This window comes from Zonotrichia albicollis, chromosome 6, assembly GCF_047830755.1.
Source record: "Zonotrichia albicollis isolate bZonAlb1 chromosome 6, bZonAlb1.hap1, whole genome shotgun sequence".
NCBI classification, from domain to species: Eukaryota; Metazoa; Chordata; class Aves; order Passeriformes; family Passerellidae; genus Zonotrichia; species Zonotrichia albicollis.
The window spans coordinates 47,824,438-47,845,697 of NC_133824.1; the positions used below are offsets into that span (position 1 = coordinate 47,824,438).

At 58.6% G+C, this 21,260-nt stretch overlaps 4 protein-coding genes across 6 annotated transcripts; 1 reads left to right on the forward strand and 3 right to left on the reverse strand.

Annotated features, from left to right (window-relative positions):
- Nucleotides 1–79: 79 nt before the first annotated feature.
- On the forward strand, nucleotides 80–15,231 carry PGGHG (protein-glucosylgalactosylhydroxylysine glucosidase). Of its 3 annotated transcripts, XM_074543552.1 has the most exons (16): nucleotides 80–1,185; nucleotides 2,045–2,295; nucleotides 2,696–2,906; nucleotides 3,600–4,035; nucleotides 4,190–4,309; nucleotides 4,818–4,949; nucleotides 5,226–5,337; nucleotides 6,357–6,429; nucleotides 6,847–6,983; nucleotides 7,218–7,351; nucleotides 7,513–7,608; nucleotides 7,698–7,795; nucleotides 10,425–10,636; nucleotides 10,723–13,838; nucleotides 14,012–14,150; nucleotides 14,979–15,231. In XM_074543552.1, exons 2-14 carry the CDS (start codon nucleotides 2,052–2,054, stop codon nucleotides 10,785–10,787), a joined length of 2,070 nt encoding a protein of 689 aa, XP_074399653.1. In that variant the 5' UTR covers nucleotides 80–1,185; nucleotides 2,045–2,051; the 3' UTR covers nucleotides 10,788–13,838; nucleotides 14,012–14,150; nucleotides 14,979–15,231. The 3 variants fall into 3 exon arrangements, with proteins under 3 accessions (XP_074399653.1, XP_074399652.1, XP_074399654.1); XM_074543551.1 differs by having other exon boundaries at nucleotides 10,723–14,150; XM_074543553.1 differs by lacking the exons at nucleotides 10,425–10,636; nucleotides 10,723–13,838; nucleotides 14,012–14,150; nucleotides 14,979–15,231 and adding an exon at nucleotides 9,953–10,393.
- On the reverse strand, nucleotides 12,663–13,922 carry LOC141729405 (interferon-induced transmembrane protein 5-like). Its single transcript, XM_074543563.1, has 2 exons — nucleotides 13,761–13,922; nucleotides 12,663–12,882 (listed from the first exon to the last, which is right to left on the reverse strand). Exons 1-2 carry the CDS (start codon nucleotides 13,920–13,922, stop codon nucleotides 12,664–12,666), a joined length of 381 nt encoding a protein of 126 aa, XP_074399664.1. The 3' UTR covers nucleotide 12,663.
- Nucleotides 15,232–15,418: 187 nt separating the features above from the next.
- LOC141729406 (dispanin subfamily A member 2b-like) lies at nucleotides 15,419–16,678 on the reverse strand. Its single transcript, XM_074543564.1, has 2 exons — nucleotides 16,408–16,678; nucleotides 15,419–15,577 (listed from the first exon to the last, which is right to left on the reverse strand). The coding sequence occupies exons 1-2, from the start codon at nucleotides 16,594–16,596 to the stop codon at nucleotides 15,419–15,421; spliced, it is 348 nt and encodes a 115-aa protein (XP_074399665.1). The 5' UTR covers nucleotides 16,597–16,678.
- Nucleotides 16,679–19,162: 2,484 nt separating this feature from the next.
- On the reverse strand, nucleotides 19,163–20,934 carry LOC102072970 (interferon-induced transmembrane protein 1). Its single transcript, XM_005494829.4, has 2 exons — nucleotides 20,474–20,934; nucleotides 19,163–19,669 (listed from the first exon to the last, which is right to left on the reverse strand). Exons 1-2 carry the CDS (start codon nucleotides 20,675–20,677, stop codon nucleotides 19,469–19,471), a joined length of 405 nt encoding a protein of 134 aa, XP_005494886.2. The 5' UTR covers nucleotides 20,678–20,934; the 3' UTR covers nucleotides 19,163–19,468.
- Between the last annotated feature and the right edge of the window lie 326 nt (nucleotides 20,935–21,260).

Here is a 21,260-nt window from a genome sequence, read left to right on the forward strand (position 1 = left end):
TCTGCTTAATTTTTCTACCCTTAATTGTTTTGGGATTTTTTCCCCTTAGCACTACCCAGGACTCTGAGACCAAAACCTGTCCCCAGCCAGCACAGGGGGACACTGAGATGCCCTGCTGGGGAGCAGAGACCTCCTCTTGGAGGAGCCTTTTCCCTTAGAGCAAAACTCTTCCTTTGGAGCAGAACTCTCTTCTTGTACCTCCTTTTCTGTGGGCTTTTATAAACTTTGAAACACTCAAAGCACCATTCTGTGAGAAAGGGCTCACTGGAAAGGGCTGTTTCCAAATTCCTCTGATAAGGGGAAGGAAGTGGGGTGCGTGCCACTGGGATCAGCTGGGGAAGGAACTGCTTGTCCCTGAGTGCTGGTGGCTGCTGGAAGGGGATTCCTGAGCCCCAGAAGCCCTGTGGATGCCCAGGGAATGGATATTCCTGCCCTTGCCATGGACTCAGCCTATGCTGGTTGTGAGGAACCAGCCAAAGGGGAGATGAATCCTGCTGGGGCCCAGCTGGGATTAGACCCTGGAATAGCAAAGGAGTAGAGCTGGGAGCAAGTGTTACTGCTCAAGCTTGGGATCCCAGCCCTGGATCCCTGGGGCATTGGCAGCTGCAGGACTGACCCAGCCAGGCTCCAGAGGGCTTTTCCATGGATTTTCAGCACAGGACAGATGTGTTATGCCAAGTGCTGGATCCCGGTGAGCACCGGAGGCTGCTCAGAGCAGCCAGTGACACTTGGCTGCAGCTCCAGCCCTGGATCCCTGACCCACCAGGACGGGACCAGCTGGAAGGGGCTGGGAAAATCATGCCAAAGCCAAAGTCCAGATGGAATTCCTGTCCTCCCTGGAAACGGGAAAGGGTCAGAGCATGGCTGGGGGCACGGGAGGTCAGCGGGGTGTGCTGTTAACCCGGCTCTCTGCCAGCGGCTTTGGGTTCACAGCTCATCCGACTCGGTTTTCCCCTTTCAGTTCCTCCTCCCCCGGCACAGGGAGTGCCGCGCTCCCTCCGCGGGCACTCAGCTCAGCTGGACAAACACCTGCGTGCCCAGGATCATTTTTCCAACTATTTCTTTTTAAGGAGACGGGGGAAAAAAAGTTATTTCCTTCCTTCTTTCTCGGTTGGGCAACTTCCGTCCTTGCCTGGAGCGGCGTCTCTCCGCCCGCACGGGCTCAGCCCGGCCTCGGGACAGAAGGCAAGAGCCATCTCCTCCCTCCCGCACCCTGGGGCTTGGGCTGGGCCGGGATTTTTCCCTTTCCCGAAGGCAGGATTTCCCTCCCAGCTCAGCCTGGGTGAGGAAATCGAGCTGAGCTTGGGCGTTCCTGCATCCGGCTGCTGTCGGGGAGGGATCTGGGGGCTGGGCGCCCTCCTTGCCCCTGTGTCACCCCGGCTGGATTGCCAGCTCTGCTCGGAGTGTCTCCGAGCTTCATTTCGTCATTCCTGTGTTTTTCCTGTCCCCGGCATTGCCAGGAGCCAGCTGCAGCTGCCTTTTGTCAGGGGCTGCTTGTGCACGTGTGTATCTGTGCATATCTTTAGTCTGTAATTATATATATGTTTGTACATGGCACGTAAATATAGTTTTATGTATAAATCAGTGGGATAGAAAGGTCCTGCCCCAGGAGGCTGAGCTGGATATGCAGGAGTGAGGGGAACAGAGGGATGCAGTGAGATGACAGAGGGGGAAGTATCGGGAACTTTTCAAAGTGTCACGGAACAGCACTGGGAGGAAGAGGAGGCCAGATGGGGACGGTATCTGTGTGTGTTGGGAGAAACTGGTGCGGCCCCGTCCCAGCAGCAGACGAGGGAGGAGGCTGAGAAGTGATGAAGCCCGTGAGCTTCATCCTTCATCCGTCAGCATTTGGGACGGCTGGAGATGGGGTGAGGGAGCGGAGGGGATGCACCTCGGGGCTGGGAGGAAGCTGGGATGGGGGAAAACCGCTGGAGGTGACCAGAGGGGACACTAAAAGTGGCAGAGACCGCTGGTGGCAGGCGGAGGGGGTGACAGGGAGCTGACTTGTTCCCCTCAGCCCTCATCCCATCCCTCCGGTCCGCAGGTGGGCGATGGCCGATGGCGAGGGCGACCCCGGCGTGTTCACGGCCACGGCCCTGCCCGGGGACCCGCGGCTGCTGCCCACGGTGACCAACGCCCTGCTGGGCACCCGCGTGTTCCGGGACATCCTGCACGCCGCCGGCGTGTACAGCGGCGCCGCGGGGGACACGCACCGCGCCGATGTCCCCAGCCCGCTGGGGCTGCGCATGGCAGCGCCCGGAGCCGCCCAGAGCTTCGCCCTGGACACCTGGACAGGTGAGCGGGGAGCCGGCACCTCCCCGGGGCTCTGCAGGGCTCGGTTCTCTCTGCTTCTGCCGCCCCTTGTGCTCAGTCACACCCTCCTTCTCCCCGTTCTCCGTTTGCCTCGGGGCGCTGCTCCTCTGGAGCGAGCGGAAAATCCCCCTTTTGTGTGGGATAAGTGATTTTCAGGCTGTAGCTCTATCCCTGCTGGGGCCAGGCTCGGCACACGCTCTTTAATCATGTTTGATGGCACAGACCATCCCTCAGCAGCTTGGCCAGGCTCGCTGTCAGTGATGTTGTCCAGTCCACAACTGGGTCTGATCCCGGGAAAAGCAATTCCTTGGCCAGTAGGAACCAGTGGATAGGGCAGGATCCAAGTGTTTCCAAAGGCTGGTGGCTCTGGCTGTGCTTGCAGGGACCTTCAGCCACACGATTCAGTGCCCTGGCTACACGGCCACCCAGCAGCTGTACGCCCACCACTCCCTGGTGCACCTGATGGCCTCCAGTGTCACCATCCGGCGCTTGGATGGCTCCACACATCCCGTCACCGTCCAGCTCCAGAGCCTGTTCATGCCACAGAGCCAGGACCTGCACCTGAGCTCAGGCCCAGACTTCCAGGGAGCGCAGTGAGTGTGGGGATTGGGGTCCCTGCCCTGAACTCACCCTCCATGGGCTGTGGTGCAGTGCCCTGCTCTCCCCGGGGAATAAACTGCAGGTGTAAGGCTGGAGTGGGACTGGAATCGTGAGGGGTTTGGGGCTGGAATTGTGGGGTTGGAATGGTGAGGGGAACGGTGAGGCTGGAATGGTGAGGGGCATGGGGGCAGAATGGTGAGGGATGTGGGGCTGGGATGGTGAGGGATGTAGGGATGGAATGGTGAAGGGTGTGGGGCTGGAATGGTGAGGGTTGTGGGGCCAGAATGGTGAGGGATGTGGGGCTGGAATGGGGAGGAGTGTGGGATTAGAATGGTGAGGAGTGTGGGATTAGAATGGTGAGAGGTGTGGAGGCTTCTCACACCTGCTTCGTCCTGGTAAGTGTATTTAAAAGACCCTGAAATTAAGCACAGTAACATTTTTATTACTTGCAACTCCAAAATTATACCTCACTCTGATGTGTGAGGGTGGGCAGTGAGGGTGACAGGGGCTAGATGTGATTCCAAAGACGTGAGGTTGGTGAAAACAGGAGATTTGTAGGAGGTGACCTTTATAACAGGGTTCCTGGGACCAGAGGCCGTTTGTGATGGCTTCCCACTGCCAGAGGGCAGGGTTGGATGGGACACTGGGAAGAAACACCTTCTCCAACCGCTTCCCGTCTCCCACAGCTACATCTACGGGCAGACGCTGGTTCCGGAGGTGGAGGGGGGCCCCCGTCCCACCGTGCACATGCTGTGGACCCCCATCCCGCAGTGGCTGACGCTGGGCGGGGAGGAGCGGGAGCGCTGCTGGCAGTTCCTGACGGCGGTGGCGAGGAGCGAGGAGGAGGCGAAGCGCAGCTACAGCGCGGGGCTGTCGCTGGCGGCGGCGGGCTCCCTGCTCCGCTCCCACATCCACGCCTGGGCCGCGCTGCGCCGCGGCTGCTCCGTGGAGCTGGACGGGCCCCCGGCCCTGCGCCAGGCGCTCCACGGCTGCCTCTACTACCTGCTGAGCGCCCTCCCGCCCCGGGACAGCCCCGGAGTGCCCTTCCACGGCATCAGCCCCGGCGGCTTGTCCAACGGCACCCGCGGCGAGGACTACTGGGGACACATCTTCTGGGACCAGGTGAAGGGAGCTGTGCTGAGCTGGGGGCTTGGCACGGCCAGTGGGATGGAGGAGACTCCATCCTTCCATCGGGATGAGGGTGTGCTTGAAGGGCGGAGCTGGCGGGAGCATTCGGATGCCTCCCCCCAGCCAATCCCGCCGCGCGGCCTCGCAGGACACCTGGATGTTCCCGAATATCCTGCTGCTGCATCCCGGGGCTGCCCGCGCCATCCTGCACTACCGCATCCGCACGCTGGAGGGCGCCAGGCAAAACGCGCGGGAGCAGGGCTACGAGGTGCGACAGGGACACCGGGCGGGGTGGCACCTGTCCCTGTCCCCAGGGGACACCGGGAGGGGTGGCAGCTGTCCCTGTCCCCAGGGGACACCGGGAGGGGTGGCAGCTGTCCCTGTCCCCAGGGGAGTCCTGGGCTGAGGTGGCACCAGCTTCTGTCCCCAGGGCAATCCCGGGCTGGGGTGGCACCAGTCCCTGTCCCCAGGACCGTCCCTGACTGAGGTGACACCAGTCCCTGTCCCCAGGGCAATCCCGGGCTGGGGTGGCAGCTGTCCCTGTCCCCAGGGCAGTCCCGGGTGGGGTGGCAGCTGTCCCTGTCCCCAGGGCAATCCCGGGCTGAGGTGGCACCAGTCCCTGTCTCCAGGGCAATCCCGGGCTGGGGTGGCACCTGTCCCTGTCCCCAGGACAGTCCCGGGCTGGGGTGGCACCTGTCCCTGTCCCCAGGGTAGTCCCGGGCTGTTTCAGCGGGCACAGCCCAGGGCGATGTACTCACGGATGCCTTCTCTGGCAGGGCGCGAAGTTCCCGTGGGAGAGCGCAGCCACGGGCCGGGAGGTGTGTCCTGAGGAGATCTACGGAGCGCAGGAAATCCACATCAGCGGGGATGTCCTGATGGCCTTCGAGCAGTATTACTGCACCACGCAGGTAAAGGGACGGTGCTCCGCCTGATGGCCCGGTGGCAGGACACCTGGACACTGTCACTGTCCCTTCCCTGAGGAATTCTGCTCTCTCTGCTCCGCAGGCTCCCTCCTGCAGCCCTGCCTGCTCTGTCCTTGCTCCTGTGAGCGACTCAGCATCCTGTTGGCTCAAACCAGGCCAGTCTTTCCTCCTGCTCCCTCCATCTCCTCAGAGCTCCTCTCCATCGTCTCGCTGACTTTGGGCCTGGTGGAGTCTCCCCCTTATTCCCCTGTCTTTCTCCAGGACCTGAAGCTGTTCCGGGAGGACGGGGGCTGGGAGCTGGTGGAAGCCGTGGCTCAGTACTGGTGCAGCAGGATGGTGTGGAGTGAGGAGGAGCAGCTCTACCACATCAGAGGTACTTCTGCCATGGCAGTGGGGTGGAAAGCAGAGGCTTGGAGCCACCTGGTCTGTGGAAGGTGTCCCTGCCCATGGAACTGGATGAGCTTTAAGACAACCCAAACCACCCTGGGGTTCCATGGCTTGGAGGTGCCCTTCAGGCTGCCCTGAGGATGAGGTGCCTGCATGCACCAGCCAGAGCTGCACCCCGGGTTGTTCCTGCTTCAGCACTGTCTCTGTCACTGCATTAATTAAAGGGACAGGACTAAAATCAGTCTAAAGGACTAAAGACAATTTATTGTTTAAATAAACATCAGTCTCAGAGGCCATGAGATTTTGAGACAGCAAGCAGTCAGCCATAGCTCCACACAGTCAAAAGTTCTTTGTTACAAGACAATATATAACTTTACAAGACAATGTATAACTTTGCAAGACAATATATAACTTTACAAGATGATATATAACTCTCTAATCCAATGAACTGTCGCTACAGAGTATGTTTTGCTTTTCTAACCTGTCACCTTTACTTACTGTTACTGCAGTATGGATACTTTTAACCAACAGACTGTTATTTTATGTACACACACACACACACACACACACACACACACACACACGCCTCTATTGTAACATCTAAACTCTTAGCTTATTCTGTACAATTCCACTCTTACCTTATAAACCCTTCACCATCTTTTCAATAGTTTCTTACTTGCTTAAGGCTTATTCTTACTTATAACTATAGAAGCATTAGTTTATGATTTTTCTACTTAATGTCTGCATGCTTTATTTTTACATCAATCCAAGCTCCTTCCAAGGCTGCAAATTAAACCTTCCTGCATCTGTGGAAGTTTCTATCTTTCCATTTCCCACACAGCAGCATGCGTGTTCCCCACTGAGCATCCCGCTGGGACTGTGTGGGATCCTGCCAGCAGGATCCAGAGGGGCAGCAGGGTCCCCTTCCCCTCTGTGTCCCCGAGGAGAGGCCCAGAGCAGCCCTGGGTGTGCTGGGGTGCCAGGTGTCCCCTGCTGTCCCCGCAGGTGTCATGCCCCCAGACGAGTACCACAGCCAGGTGGACAACTCTGCTTACACCAACGCCGTGGCCCGGCGCAGGTAATGCTTGGGATCCCACCTGGGAGCCTGGCCTGGCTCTCTGCTCTCAGGGGTGGGAGCAGGGGGCTCCCAAGGGGATCCTTCCTCCCTCTCCTCATTCCCTCTGCAGTCACAGGGAGAGTGGGGGCTCCCCCGGCTCCTCTGACCTGTTCAGTGCCCATGTGGGGCTGGGAGGGATCTCCATCCACAGCAGGGCTTCTCCCTGGGCATTCCTGGGGTGTCTGTGCTGTTGGCCAGCTGGAGACGCCCACAGCCAGGGAAAGGAGCTCCTGGCTCCATGATGGAAGCTGTTATCCCTGGTTCAATCTCTGCCCCTTGTTCTTCCCCAGCAGCTTTTACTTGCAGCTCCTTCTGTCCCTTCTCTCCTCTCACCATCACCCATCCCTGACATAAAACCTTGCTCCTCCTTCTCTCCAGCTTAAATTTTGCCGCTGACTTGGCTCGGGACCTGCTGCTCCCGGTGCCAGAGGAGTGGGAGGACCGTGCCAGGAAAATCAAAGTGCCCTTTGATGAGGAGAGGAAATACCACCCTGAGTACGATGGCTACAGCCCAGGTGAGCAGGGAGGCAGGGGGCAGCAGCCCATGGAGGTGGCTCAGCCCACGGATGACACTTTTAATCCTGGAAGGATCAGAATTCCATTGGGAATGGCAGAAGAAGAGTCCCTGCTGTTGCTGCAGTGCAACACACTGGGCTAGGGGTGGTTTTCCTGCCTCACTGGATGGTTTCTCATCAGTGGGCTCAAAAACTTGGGAAATTTGGGAGGTGTCTGAGCAGCCCTGTCCCCAGGTGAGCCGGTGAAGCAGGCAGATGTGGTCCTGCTGGGGTTCCCACTGATGCACCCCATGAGTGCCGAGGTGCGGAGGAACGACCTGGAGATGTACGAGCCCGTCACGGACCCGGCCGGGCCGGCCATGACCTGGGTGAGGAGAGGGCAGAGCCCGGCCTGGCACTCACCCCTGGCAGCGGGGGCTCCATCCAGGGCACAGTGCTGAGCTGGGATGTGCCCTGGAGCCGCTCCCTCTGGATGGAGGGGTGGGAGGTGGCGCTGCTCCACCGCGCTGTCACCATGCCCCTCCGGCAGAGCATGTTTGCCCTGGGCTGGCTGGAGCTGAAGGAGCCACAGAGAGCCTGGAGCCAGATGGAAAAGTGCTTCAGCAACATCACAGAGCCTTTCAAGGTGAGTGGAAGGGCTGCAGGTCCCTCCTGCTCCCAGGCAGGTGGCATCCCAACCCAACTCCTGCATCACCTCTTTCTCCTGCTGGTCAGGTCTGGGTGGAGAACGCCGATGGGTCGGGAGCTGTGAACTTCCTGACGGGGATGGGTGGATTCCTGCAGGTCGTCCTCTTCGGCTTCACAGGGTTCAGGTGAGACCTGTTGTGTCGCTTTTAACTCCCAAGCTACCACTTGTCCCTTAAAATGTCCCTGTTTGGCTGGAGCTCTCTCCTGTTCCCAGGTAAGAGCTCATGACAAGTCACATTTGGGAAGCAAAATTCTATTCCCTAAGCCTGTTCTCTTGTCTTGGTTTGGAAAGACAGGTGCCTGCCAAGGAAGGCAGGAAATGGAAAATGTAAAACCTCTCCCTCTGAATTGCTATAAATTTTAAATTAAGGGGCTCTCAGGCAAAAAATATACAAGCAGGAAATACAGTTCTTTAATAGGGAAGAAAATAAAAGTATGAAACAACCAATGCAATAAACTAAAGCAACACTGACAGAGTCAGAACCCAACCTGACACCTTGTGGGTCAGGGTGTTGGTGGCAGTCCCATTGGAATTGTGGTTGCAGCCCTCCTGCAGTGTCAGGGGTGGTTCTGCTGGAGCAGGGACCCTGTAGAAAAGGGTGTAGTCTTCCTCTGAAGAGCCAGTGGAAGCAGAGGCAGCTGCTGTTCTCCTGGGAAATCCAGTGGAGATGCCGTGCTGATGCTCCAGAATCTCCACATTAAATCTGGGTAGAATGCTTGTCTCTCCCCTCTGGGCTCACATCTCACAATGGGATGCTGTAGCTCTTATCAGCCATGCAGTGACATTCAATAGCTGTTATCAGCAGATGTCTCCTCAGAATAGTTATGGAAGAGATAAGGAAAACTGCCCACTTAACAGAAGACAGCTGCCATACAGGTGGCAAATGGAATAAATTTGCTTGACAATCCAGGGCATCTCAGCTTCAGCAGCAGCATCCTCCTGTCTCCTTAGGATGTGGTGAGGAAACACCTCCTGCAGCCTCCCTGGAGCCAAGTGCTGGGCAGGCATTGCCTCAACTTTAAAATATCCCGGGAAAACATGGAGCTGTTAATGTAATTTCAGAGCCGTGGTGGTTTCCACCCCGGAGCCGCCGTCTCTTCAGCCTATTCCTGGTTTAATTGAGGCTGGATCGAGCCTTTTGATTCCCACTGTAAACTTCCAGCCCTAACCATGTATTTTCATTCCATGTGTGTGGCCAGAGCTGCTGGGAATCCCTCCCCATTCCCTGGCGGAGCTGGGTGTGAGCTGCCCCATTCCCAGCTGGAAAAGCCACCCGTTCCCCATTCCCTGGCGGAGCTGGGTGTGAGCTCCCATATTCCCAGCTGGAAATCTGGGCTTTGGCCCAGCTGGGAGGTCTCCAGGTGCCCAGTGTGTGCTGGGTCAGGCCCCTGGTGGCACAGGCTCAAGCCACAGCTTTGTGGCTCTGGCCAAGTTCCAGAGGTGGCGGTGACATTGTGCAACCACAGTCCTGCCCTTTCTTCCATGGGACATGGATCCTGCACAGTGCTGGGGCTCCCCAGGCCTCCAAACCTCCTCTGAGCCCCTGCAGCCCTCTCAGCCTCTGGAGCTGCTGGTGGAGAGCTCTGGAGCGCAGGATTTGGGCCGGGGACAAGAGGGGCCCTTGTTTTTCCTCACGCAAAGCCAACGCCCACACAGGCAGCTTGGCCTGGGCTCAGGGCTGGGTTGGGATGTTTGTTCCATTGTTTCTGGGGAGGGAGCACTGCTGGGGATACAGAGCAGACAGGGTCAACCGATGAGGCAATTAAAAGATGGTTTATTTATTGCAAAATCAGTCTCATGGAAGGCTGACACCGACATTCAGTGTCAGCACGCCAGAAGGCGTTTTAATTTTAGTTACAATGTCTTTTATGTATTTCTTGTCATGTATTTCTTATCATATCTTATATATTCCTCAACCAGCTACTTCTACAAAGCTCGCTAGGATGTTCATAACCCAATCATTAATTTGCTATCATTGCTGCAAATGACAGCAAACTGCTGGAAATCATTGCTACATTTTACAGGACTCTGATGCAATGTGCTTCTTTCTATCCACTCATACAACTCTCCAGACACTTGTTGCTGGAGTGGATCCTCTACTTTTTGCCAGCTCTATAACAAGTTCTAGTGCTAGACTTTAAAATTTTCTACTATCTCACTTAACATATTTATTCACTTCCATGAGGCATATTTCTGCTTGCTTAAAACACATTTCTGCTTCAACGACAAATCTTAATTCTTACTTCACGTCTGTTTCACTTTTCTTTTCTAAACCTTCAAGCCTCTTCTCCGAGGCCTTAGGTCAAGCCCTGTATCCATCTCTATCTCTGAGCCTTGGGAGCTCCCTGTGCCTGCATTTCCTGCTGAGCTCCCATCCCTCCATCCTGTGGAATTGGGAGCTGAGGTGGGTGTGTGAGGGTTCCCTGCTCTGGGAGCAGGAGGAGCAGGGCATTCCCCAAGCTCTGCCAGCACAGCTGCTGCTGGAGCCAAGCTCTGAGATGGAACTGGGCTGAGTTTTTAAAATAGGAAATCTGGAAAGCCCAGGCCCCAGCTGTGGAACTGGGATGGGACTCAGGAATGTCTTGGGAATCACAGCCCCAGCAGCTCCTTGGATGCACTGAGGACCCTCCCAGACCCCTCTGGTGTGCATGAGGTGGTGATGCCTGGAGAGGCGGCTGCTCCCTGACCCTGACCCCGAGCTGGTCTCCTCTGTGGCTCCTGCTGTTCCCCCCTGACTGCTCCTGCCTTTCCAGGATCACCAGGTCCGGCCTCCTCTTCGATCCTGTGTTTCCCGATGGTATCACCAAGCTGCAACTCTCCAGCATCTCCTACTTGGGCAACAGGCTGGAGGTGACCATCACCGGGGAGGAGATCAGGATGGCAGTGACCGAGGCCTCCTGGGACCCTCCAGCCCCTCCCCTGGAAATTGTGCTGGAGTCAGGACAGCGCTTTCCCCTGTGGGAGGGTACGGCAGCACTGCCTGCATCTGCTCCCTGAAATAACCTGGGGAGAAACCATCCCCATCGCTGACACAAAGCTCTTCTGTCGCAGGGCAGGGTGTCTCCTTCCCCACAGCACCTGGATGGATCCAGAGGTCTCCCAGCAGCACCCCCTGAGCCCTGCCTGATCCGGGAGCTGCCCTCTGGAGCAGCGGATCTGGGATGTTGGTGCAGGGGGAGGTAACAGGGAGTGGAAAGGGGGTGCCAGGCTGTGCCAGGGGCCCTTTGTCCCCCCAGGGCTGTGTGTGCCACCTGTCCCTGTGTGCCACCTGCCCTTGTGTGTGTCCCACCTGGCCTTGTGTGCCACCTGCCCTTGTGTCCCACCTGGCCCTGTGTGCCACCTGCCCCTGTGTCCCACCTGTCCCTGTGTGCCACCTGCCCTTGTGGCCCCAGGGGTCAGGGGCTGGAGCTGTCACCACGTCTGAACCCCCCACTCCCCTCCACACACCTCTTACTCCGCACAGGAGAGGAAACCAAGCCTGAAAATGTCCCTTTCAAAGGTGTTTGCTGAACACCCAGGAGCTGTTTATGCTCTCAGCATGTTTGTGTTTGTAAGGAAGCCCATTCCTGACTCCAGGATCCTGGCTCCAGCTCCTCTAGCTGCTCCTGCCTTGCTCCTTGCCTTCCCCATGTGCTGCTCCGTGGGCTCAAAGGGCTGTGGAGGCTCAGCCAGTGCTGTTGCACCAGATGAACGATGTTTTGGCTCTAAGTACTACTCCAAAATATGCAGCAGAAAGCCTTTTAACCCCGTGTGGGCAGCACACAGCTGCACTCCTGTTATTTGGTGTGTAACATCCCTCACATGCTTTTAAACCCTTATCTACACTATTCCCTCTCTTTTCAAGCACTTCTGGAGTTAAATCCTTTTTCACTTGGCGTCTGAAGCGCTGCAGGAAGCCTGGACACCAGAGAACTGCAGCGTTATCCTGTCAGAGGGTGGCAGGGGCAGCCTGAGCACAGAGCTGCTGTGGCTTTGCCCTGGCACACGGTGTTTGGTGTCCCAGGAATCCCAAGGAATTCCCGTGCCTGCCCAGGGCGGGCTCGGTGCTCCCAGCCCCTGGCTCTGGGCTGCACATCCTCCTCCCCTCCGTGTCCCATCCTGGGTGGGATTCAGGGAATGCCGGGGGCGTTCCCTGCCCCGAGGGCTCTGTCCCGGCCAAACCAACCCCAGGAATCTCGGCCCGGTTTATAAAAAGCCCCGCGGCTGCTCCGTGCCCCGAGGCATCTGGGAATGCTCAGGGCTGGACCAGGGACGTTCCCGCTGCCCTGTAATTACTCGGGTCCTGCTCCAGCCTCATCAGAGCCGCCAGCCCCTAATTAGCGGCAGCTCTTGGCACGACAAAGGGACCGTGCTGTCCCCAGCCCTGTGCACTGCACCGGGGTTGGGATTTGGATGGGGCTGGGATGCAGCCCCGCTGGAGCCAGGGCTAGTCGGCACTGAAAGGGGTTCAGCCTCAAAAAAGGGGTTCCTTATCCCAAAATGAGCCGTCTCCAGCCCAGGCATGGAGAGCAGGGAGCACTGCGGGTGCTTCCCGACTCCCCCCTGTCCTGGCTGGGGGTGTCAGTGTTGCTGCAATGGGTTTGCAGGTCTCAGCTCCATTTGGGGTGGGGAGGGGACACCCCATTTGCTTCACCCTGCCCCCACGAGGCCCAGGAGCGTCTCTGCTTCCTCCCCTCCTCAGTCCTGGGGCCAAAGGTGGCCCTAAAGGCTGTGGGAACAATGGTGTCTCCTGGCTGCCAGGAGCCCCATCAGAGCCAAAAATCCCAATTTATGTTTTCCCTTTGGCACCCCCCTGCCCCTTCCCACACGCAGAAACTCGCGCTGTGTGAAGCGTTTAATGATTTAAATAGCAACCACGGAAACTGGGGCTCCACACGGGATAACAGGAGGTAAAAAATCCCACAGGATAAACAAAAATAACGGGGTTTGGAGGGTGGGGTGACAGACAGGGTGGTGGCCTTTTGGGAGCAGAGGAGGTGCCACCACCCGGGGTCACTGGTCCTCGTCGTCGCTGCCGCTGAGCTGGTAGGTGAAGAAGCCCACGGAATCCTGGGCCAGCTTGGAGAGGTGGATGACGCCGGTGACAATGAGGGCCCCGAGCAGCAGGGGCAGCACCACGCTGCCCGCCGTGGCCAGCGCGTTGTAGCACCGCGCCTTGGAGCTGAAGTGACGAGCGGCTTCCACGTCCCCGGACACCTTCCTGTCCCGAGCCTGCAGCGGCCGAGGAGAGAGCCTTCCCTCAGCCCCTTCCCTCATCCCCTTCCTTCAACCCCTTTGGAGAGATCCCTCCCACAGCCCCTTCCCTCAGCCCTTTCCAAAGCCCCCTTCCCACAGCCCCTTCCCTCATCCCCTTCCCCCAGCTCCTTCCCAAAGCCTCCTCTTGCAGCTCTTTCCCTGAGCTATTCCTGCGCCCCCTTCCTGCAGCCCCATCCTGCTCCAGGGCTTTGTTCCCCTTGCAACCCTCCATCCATCCATCCATCCATCCATCCATCCATCCATCCATCCATCCATCCATCCATCCATCCATCCATCCATCCATCCTTTCCCACTTGTGTTTTCCTCCCTGCTTCATCCAGAGCCTCTCTGGTTTCAGCCCCTGCCTGTCCCCATTTTTCTGTCCCAGTCTAGTCCAGCTGGAGCTGGGATTTTCCCTCCTGCTTCCTTTGGATCCTCTCTGGCTCCAGCCCCTGCCTGTCCCCATTTTTCTATCCCAGTCTAGCCCAGCTGGAGTTGGGATTTTCCCTCCTGCTACCTCCAGAGCCTCTCTGACCCCAGTCTCTGCTTGTTCCCATTTTCCCCCAGCTGGAGCTGCTCCTGCCGGGGGGGGGTGCTGGTGAAATCACAGCCCCCACGGCATTTTTTAGGATCACACAGCTGCTCCTCGGGTGCTGGGCAGGGGGCTGTGGTTATTCCAGCCTCCGGAATCGGTGGCGGGAAGAGCAGGGAGGATTCACCAGCGGCAGGTGCCACCGCCTGTGGAGAGCTGGGATCTGCCCTCCCCAGCCCCTCCGGGAGTTCTCCCAAGCTCTCGCTGCCTCCTTGGGCATCCCTCCCGTCCCTCCCGAGCCCCGAGCGCTCCGGGGCCGTACCTTGACAGCGAAGGCGAGCGCCACGAAGCCGAGGCAGCAGAAGTTCATGTAGAGGGTGTTGAAGACGGCCCAGAGCAGGTGGTCGCGGGGGGCTTGGGGGGCGGCGGGGGGCGGCCCCTGCTTGGGGCGCGGCCGCTCCTCACGCGGGTACGAGGTGTCCATGGTGGGCTCGGAGAGGGACCCCGCGGCTCCGGCGGCCCGCGCCCCCTTTATATCCCTGCTCCACTAAATATAAACCCGGGAAATTACAGCCCTGAGGGATGCGGTTGTCCCGCAGGCCGGGCTGGGAGGGCGAGCCCAGCCTTCCTCCCTGGATGAGGAGCTCTGCGAGGCGGAGCCCGGGAACTGCGCGGCCCCGGCTGGCACAGGCACCTCCAAACCCCGCTCCAGGTGAGCTGGGCAGGGCTGACCCCCCTCGGCAGCACCTTTGGGCTGCGGGATGGGTGGAATGGGAATTTCATGTGGAAAGGTGGAAGGGCAGCACCCACGGCGCTCCCCGGCACCCGGGCTGCAGGGTCAGCGGGCAGGACACGCGGAGGGGCTTAAATTTCATTTTCCTGTTATCTCCAATGTGGAAAACGCTTTTACTCTCTTGTGAAAATTTTAAAAGTTTAATAAAGGATAGTAGGAGACAAGGAACATAAAGATTACGGCTGGGTGTGTCTTGGTGCTCAGTTAAGAGCACACCGTTATCTCCGGGGAGATGCTTCTTAAACAAGTTTTTTCTAATATCAGCCCATTGTATATTTATAGACTCTGATGTACAGTAAACTTTTTTCTTAAACTAGTTTGCATATTTTAAGGACTGTTTACTATGACTCTTTTTTGGTTTTACTTTTTTAGAGGATGTGTAATATTTTGGTTGTGGTTTTAGGGTTTTTCTTATTATTATTTTTAGTTTTGGTTTGGCCCACACTGTCTCTAGATGGCGAGGGTTGATACTTGGTATATCTGTAAGCAGGAGTCTTTTTTCATTTGTTTATTGGATATTATCTCATCTAGGCAGGCATTTTAACACAAGCATGCTTATCTTAGCTGTTTTACTAAAATGCCCAAGCTTAATTAACAGCTGAAATAAAAACTATATATTTATAACGGAGTTATACACTACACGTATAAAATGTGTGGTGTAAAACTTTGTTATAACACTACACGTATAAAATCTATTTTAATATTTGCGAAAAGCCAATATTATCATATGTATCTATAACATCCCAGATGGGATTTGGGCTGGAAGCGCCCTGCTCCGCGGCGGGATGGAGGCAGGGATGGGAGCAGCAGGAGGAGGAGGAGGAGGAGGACGCCGCAAGGATGCCCGAGGACTCTCTCTCCGCGATGTCCCGCGGTGGAGGAGGTGACAGAGACGGGACAACTCCATCGGTGGCAGCGGTGCCCCACAGGTGTGTCATAGGTGCAGTGACCCACAGGTGTGTCACAGGTGCCGGGGAGCGTGTGAGCGCAGCCAAGCGGGGGAGTGGGGGGCTGTCCCCTATCCCCCACGCCCCAGCCTGGCCGCCCCATCCCGTCCCGTTCCCTCCCGGGGCCGTGCGGGGACAGCGGGGACACCGGAGTCACTCCCCGCGCCCCCGCGCCCCGGCCGGGCACATTTTGGAGGCAGGAGGAGGAGGCAGCACCCCGCGGGTGGGGCCGGGCGCCGGTCAGGTGTGCCTGAACCGGGATATGAAGGTGGCGAAGATGACGATGAAGATGAGCCAGACGAGCGCCACCGCCACGGAGCAGACGATGTTGGCCACCCTGGCGCGGTGGCTGTGGCGCCGCGCACCCTCCAGGTCCCCCGACAGCTTGCAGTCACGGGCCTGGGGGACAAGCGGGGGGCTCGGTGTGTGTGGGGCGCAAATTGGGGGGCCAAGCCCCCCGGGGTGGCCGCGAAGTTGTGCTGGGACCCTGCGGACACATGTGTCACCCGGGGCATGGGGCGAGGCCAGCGGGGGCTGGGGGACACGGATTTGGGGGTCCCGGGATGGGCACAGTGTGGCTTTGGGGGTCCCGGGGTGGGCACACGGCTTTGGGGGTCCCGGGGTGGGCACAGTGTGGCTTTGGAAGTCCCGGGGGTGGGCACACGGCTTTGGGGGTCCTGGGGTGGGCACACGGCTTTGGGGGTCCCGGGGTGGGCACAATGTGGCTTTGGGGGTCCCGGGGTGGGCACAATGTGGCTTTGGGGGTCCCGGGGGGGCACAGTGTGGCTTTGGGGGTCCCGGGGTGGGCACAGTGTGGCTTTGGGGGTTCCGGGGTGGGCACACGAATTTGGGGGTCCCAGGGTAGGCGCAGTGTGGCTTTGGGGGTCCCGAGGGGGGCTGGCATCAGGGATGGGAGACCAGACTGGGGGTCCGGGATGGGAGAGGGGATCTGGGATCCGGGATGGGAGAGGCGTTTGGAGGGCGGTGGGCAGGGGGAGAGGAGCGGGGGTGTCAGGGAGGGCCGGGGGATCCCCGGGTGAGAGGAAGGTCCGGGTGGGGCTGGGTCGGGGCTCCGGAGTGGGGATGGAGCCGGGACACGTCGGGGTTCCCGTGCCGGGCTCGGGGAGCCCCGGGAGGGTCTGGCTGGGGTCGGTCTGGGTGGGGGTCCCGGGGCCGATCAGGGCTCGATCCGGGGCGGGTCTGGCGGGAGTCCCCGGCCCCTCCCTCACCTTGACAGAGCAGACGAGCGCGGGGAAGCCGCAGCAGCCCAGCCCGCCCAGCGCGCACCACAGCAGCACATTGAACACCGACCAGAGCACGTAGTCCCGGGGCTGCGGCTCGGAGCGGGGCCCGGGGGCGGCCGCCCCCCAGCCGGAGGACTGCAGCGGGATGGACACGTCCGCCTGCCGGGGCTCCATGGCCGGGAATGAGCGTCGGGAACGGGAGCGGAGCTCGCTCAGGGCGGGGGACCGGCCCCGCACCGCCCCGCAGAGGGAGGGGGGGCACGGCCCGCTGGGACCCCCAGCCCACGCAGGCTGGGGGTGCAGGGCAGCCCTGGGCACTCTGGGGGGCTTAAAGGGGTTTGGGAGAGCCCTGAGGACTCCGAGGGGCTGGAGGGGATGTTTGAAATGATAAAAACTTTAATTTTTTTTAATGTAACATTAATCAGGATTTTGTTCGCCTGTGCCAAAGGGGAGGGGAAATCAAGTTTTTCTTTGAAAGATTCTGTTCATCGGGAGAGGGCCGTGATCTGAACAGGCACAGATTGGGAGTTGCCATAAGAGCATTAGAGAACATTAGCCACTATTAGGGACCATTAGAGACCATTAACCAACATCGCCGCTCTGTCTGGAAAATGAATCCTTGAGAGAACCGAAAAATGGGGTTCGAAGGTGAAGGGATCAAGAACTGATAGGAGATCTAATACTAAGAATTGTAATTCTTAAGTGTAAGTGCAATTCCTAAGTGTAATTTAAGACATCTGAACGGGAATTTCTTTGGCTTTTTGTCCGTGTAGACATGGGAAACACCATGTAAGGAACTATGCGTGGATGGGAATGTTTTCCATGGCAAGTCGTGGCCAGGACAAAGCAATGCCTCATTCTCTGTCACTACAAGCATCGTGCTGGAGGGTTTTTGTTCTCCTCCCGAGTTTGGGTGGCCGGTGGGCTGCGGGAGCTGTCCATGGCAGCCTGGGGTGGTCACAGGAGGGAGGGAGGGAGGCTTTGCCTGTGGCTGCTTTGGGATGTGAAAGGGTCAATCTTTTCCATATCAACTTGTGTGGGGTTGCCCTTTAGATTTGTGCCGGAAACTGCTGATAAAAAACAGGGAGAAGGAGGAAATGGGGATCTTGGAGCAGTGGCCTTTGCTGGCCTGAGTTCCCATTGGCTGCGCTGGTTTTGGGCAGGCCGAGCCTGGGGCCGGGCAGGCCGCGGATTCCTTTTGCAGCAAGGAGCCCGTGTTTTCCGGGAAAAAAGCAGAGCAGAAAATGATTCACCGGAGGCTCAGTGCCAGCGATCCTGCAACAAATATCCGCTGTGTTTGTGAGTGGGATTTCTGACATCTTACGAGTGGCGTCTTGGCAGGAGCCCCGTGTTCGTGGGGAGAGGCAAAATCGCGCTTTTGTTCTCCTCCGTGCGGGGCCCCAGCCCCCGGGACCGGGCCCTGCCGAGGGCCAGGGGTGCCCAGGGGAAGCCAGGCCAGCTGCAGGGCCGGGGCTCTGCCACATGGGCCGGGCCAGGGCTGCCCACGTCCCCTCCGGGGCCACTCCGGGGCCAGCCAGGGAGGGACACGGGCTGGGCAGGGAGGGACACGTGTGGCGGCCTCGAAGTGTGAGGATCCCGCCCTGCCAGCCAGGGACAGGGACAGGGAGGGACTCCTGGTGCTTGGTGCGGCTCCCTCTGGCCGCAGCTCGCTCTGCTGTGGGATGAGGAGGGAATCTGGAGCACAAAGGGAGGGAGCTGCGGGCTGGGATGAGCTGATAGTGAAAGCGAAGGCTGCGCATGGCAGCCGGGCGGGACACGGAATTCATGCCCTGCTTCCTGCTGCGGGCACATGGGCGGCTGTGCCCAGGCAAACTGGGCTCCAGGCACGTGGGATGGGGGCTGTGAGCATCGCACAGAGGATCCCAGCTCCCCTGGCTGCAGAGGGAGATGGGCAATCCAGCCCCGCTGGGGTGATTTGGGATGGAACCGCAGAACCCACCATCCCTTCCCTCTGGGAGGCTCTCCAGCCCCGCTCAGTCCCATTCCAGCTCATCCTGCTCAAGCCCTTTGCACGTCCGGCCCCCCCAAAGCTAGCTTGCCCTCCGCTCTGCTTGCTGCCAGCCCCTCCTGAGGGCTGGAGAGGATGGGAATGCTCCTGGTGACACCCAGCAGGGATCAGCTCCCATCCTCACCCTCATGTGACCCTTCCAGGAGCTTCACTGCCCGTGCAGATGCAGGATCCAGGTTCAGGGGGCCTGGGGTGTCCCCTGAGCAGTGTCTCCGTGATGGGGGACACTTTCCACCTCCCTCAGGTGTTACTGACACATTTTATGAAAATCCTTTTGCTAGGATTTTTCTCCTGAGATGCCTCAGAAAAGAAATGTAAACAATAATTACCTGCTGCTGTGGAATGTGGCAGGTGCATCTTTGATTGGTCTCACATGAATTGTTTCTACTTGATGACCAATCACAGGTCCAGCTGTGTTGTGTCTCTGGTCAGTCACAAGATTTTATCATTCCTTTCCTTGATAGCCTTCTGATGTCTCCTTTCTCTTTCCTTAGTATATAACTTTTAAAAGATATAATATATATAATAAAATAATAAATCAGCCTTCTGAAACACGGAGTCAAGATTCTCATCTCTCCCCTGCTCCTGCGGACCCTCAAACACCTCCTCCCCCAGGCCCATCCCACGGGCTGACCCCGTTTCTCATCCTGCCAAGCTGCTGCAGAGCAAACCCCAAACCACATCCTCAATGATACGAAACTGAGACAAGGCAAAAGTAAAAAAAACATTTATTTCAGGGAGCAGGGTTTCTCTGAACCAGGAGCTCCTCCTCAGCATTGTTTTGAGGCAGCTGGGGCTCCAAGCAGGCTGTGGCAGGGCTGGGGTGCTCAGCTGCTCTCGGGGGCGCCGTGTCCATCCCCAGGCAGCTCCAGCCACCACGAGAGCTCCGAGTGGGGAGGGACAGGGACAGGAGAGCAGCGAGCTCCGGGCGAGGCACGTGGATTGTGGTGGATTGTCGTGGATTTTGGCTCCAGCCCCAAGAAGGAAGCACAGCCCGAGGACAAGGAGGGCAGGCACTTAGGTGGAGCCGTACCCGTATCCATATCCCCCATACGGCTGGCGGTGGCTGAAGACCCCGGCTAAGGCCAGGGAGACGAAGACAATGACGAGGACGACGATGACGATGTTGATCACCAGGGCCGTGATGTTCAGGCATTTGGCCGTGGAGCCGTAGCTCAGGGCCCCGCTGTAGTCACCGAGCACTTTGCGGTCTCTGGACTGGGGGCAGGCAGAGCAGAGTCAGGAGAGTGAGGTGGGGGTGTCCCGGGGGGCTCAGGGCTGTGGGAGAAGTGCTGGAGGTGCCAGATCGGGCTGAACCCTCCCCAAAACACCGGGGGTACCCTGAGGTGCCCACTGCCCTCCCTGCCCCAAAACCCTGCAGAACTCGTAGCCGGCACTCTGTGGGGCCAGTGCTCCATGAAGAGAGGACTCTGTGGGGTCAGGGCTCCATAAAGAGGGGACTCGGTGGGGCCAGTGCTCCATAAAGGGGGGACTCTGTGGGGCCAGTGCTCCATGCAGGGGGGACTCTGTGGGGTCAGGGCTCCATAAAGGGGGGACTCTGTGGGGTCAGGGCTCCATAAAGGGGGGACTCTGTGGGGCCAGTGCTCCATAAACGGGGGGACTCAGTGGGGCCAGTGCTCCATGCAGGGGGGACTCTGTGGGGTCAGGGCTCCATAAAGGGGGGACTCAGTGGGGCCAGTGCTCCATGAAGAGGGGACACAGTGGGGCCAGTGCTTCATAAAGAGGGGACTCTGTGGGGTCAGGGGTCCATAAAGAGGGGAGTCTGTGGGGCCAGTGCTCCATGAAGAGGGGACTCTGTGGGGTCCCTGGGACACCCTCTGGTCTGGGGTTTGTGGGGTCCATGGGTCACCCTGGGACCGGGAGCTCTGTGGGGTCCACAGGGGCTCAGTGGTGTCCATGGGGCATCCCGGGCTGGTGACTGAGTGGGTGTCTCTGATGTCCGGGGTTCGGTGGCTGTCCCCGGGGCCGCCCCCACCCGCGGTGTCCCCCCGGGCTCCTCACCTTGACGGAGAAGACGAAGGCCAGGAGGCCGAGGCAGCAGAAGTTGCCGTACAGGGTGGTGAACAGGGACCACACCAGGTGGTCCCGCGGCGGCGGCTGCTGCTGCTGCTGCGTCTCCTCCACCAGCACCGTGGTGCTCCGGGGCATCTCCTCCATGCTCACCTCGGTCGGCAGCACCTCGTAGGGCGGAAGCGGCGACTGCATGCCTCGGGCTGGGGGACAGCTGTGGTGGCACCTGCGAACGCGTGCGGCTCCGGGAGGTGGAGGCGCCGCGGGGCGGGCCCAGCGCCGGCGGTTTCGTTTCCTCGAGATTTGGGACGGAGCGGGAACAGACCGCCCCTCCGGACGCCCCTGTAAGGGCACGGGAGCCTCCTCCTCAGCGCCGGGGAAACCCCGGGCCCCTTTCCTCGTTCTTTGCCTAATCCTTCTCTTTACTCATTTCCCCACTTCTTTTGTTGCCCCTTTATTGCCAGCTTCCTTCCTTAGCTCCACCTTTACCTGTTCTTTGCCCACTTTTTGCTTCACCGTTTTCTTTCCCTTTTCTTTGTTTACCCCCTTGTTTCCCCTCCCTTTCCTTGTCACCTTTTTCACCTTTTTTGCCCCCTGTCCTCCCTTCATCCTTTATTCCATTCTTTCTTTTTCTTTTTTTTTTGCCACCTGTGTTGTCCTTTTCTTCCCTTTCCCTCTTTTTTGTCCCTTCTTTGCCTGCTTCTTTCCTTACCACGATCTTTCCTTCCCCTTTCTTTTTTTCCTCACTTTTCCCCCTTTTCTTTGCCCCCTTCATTAT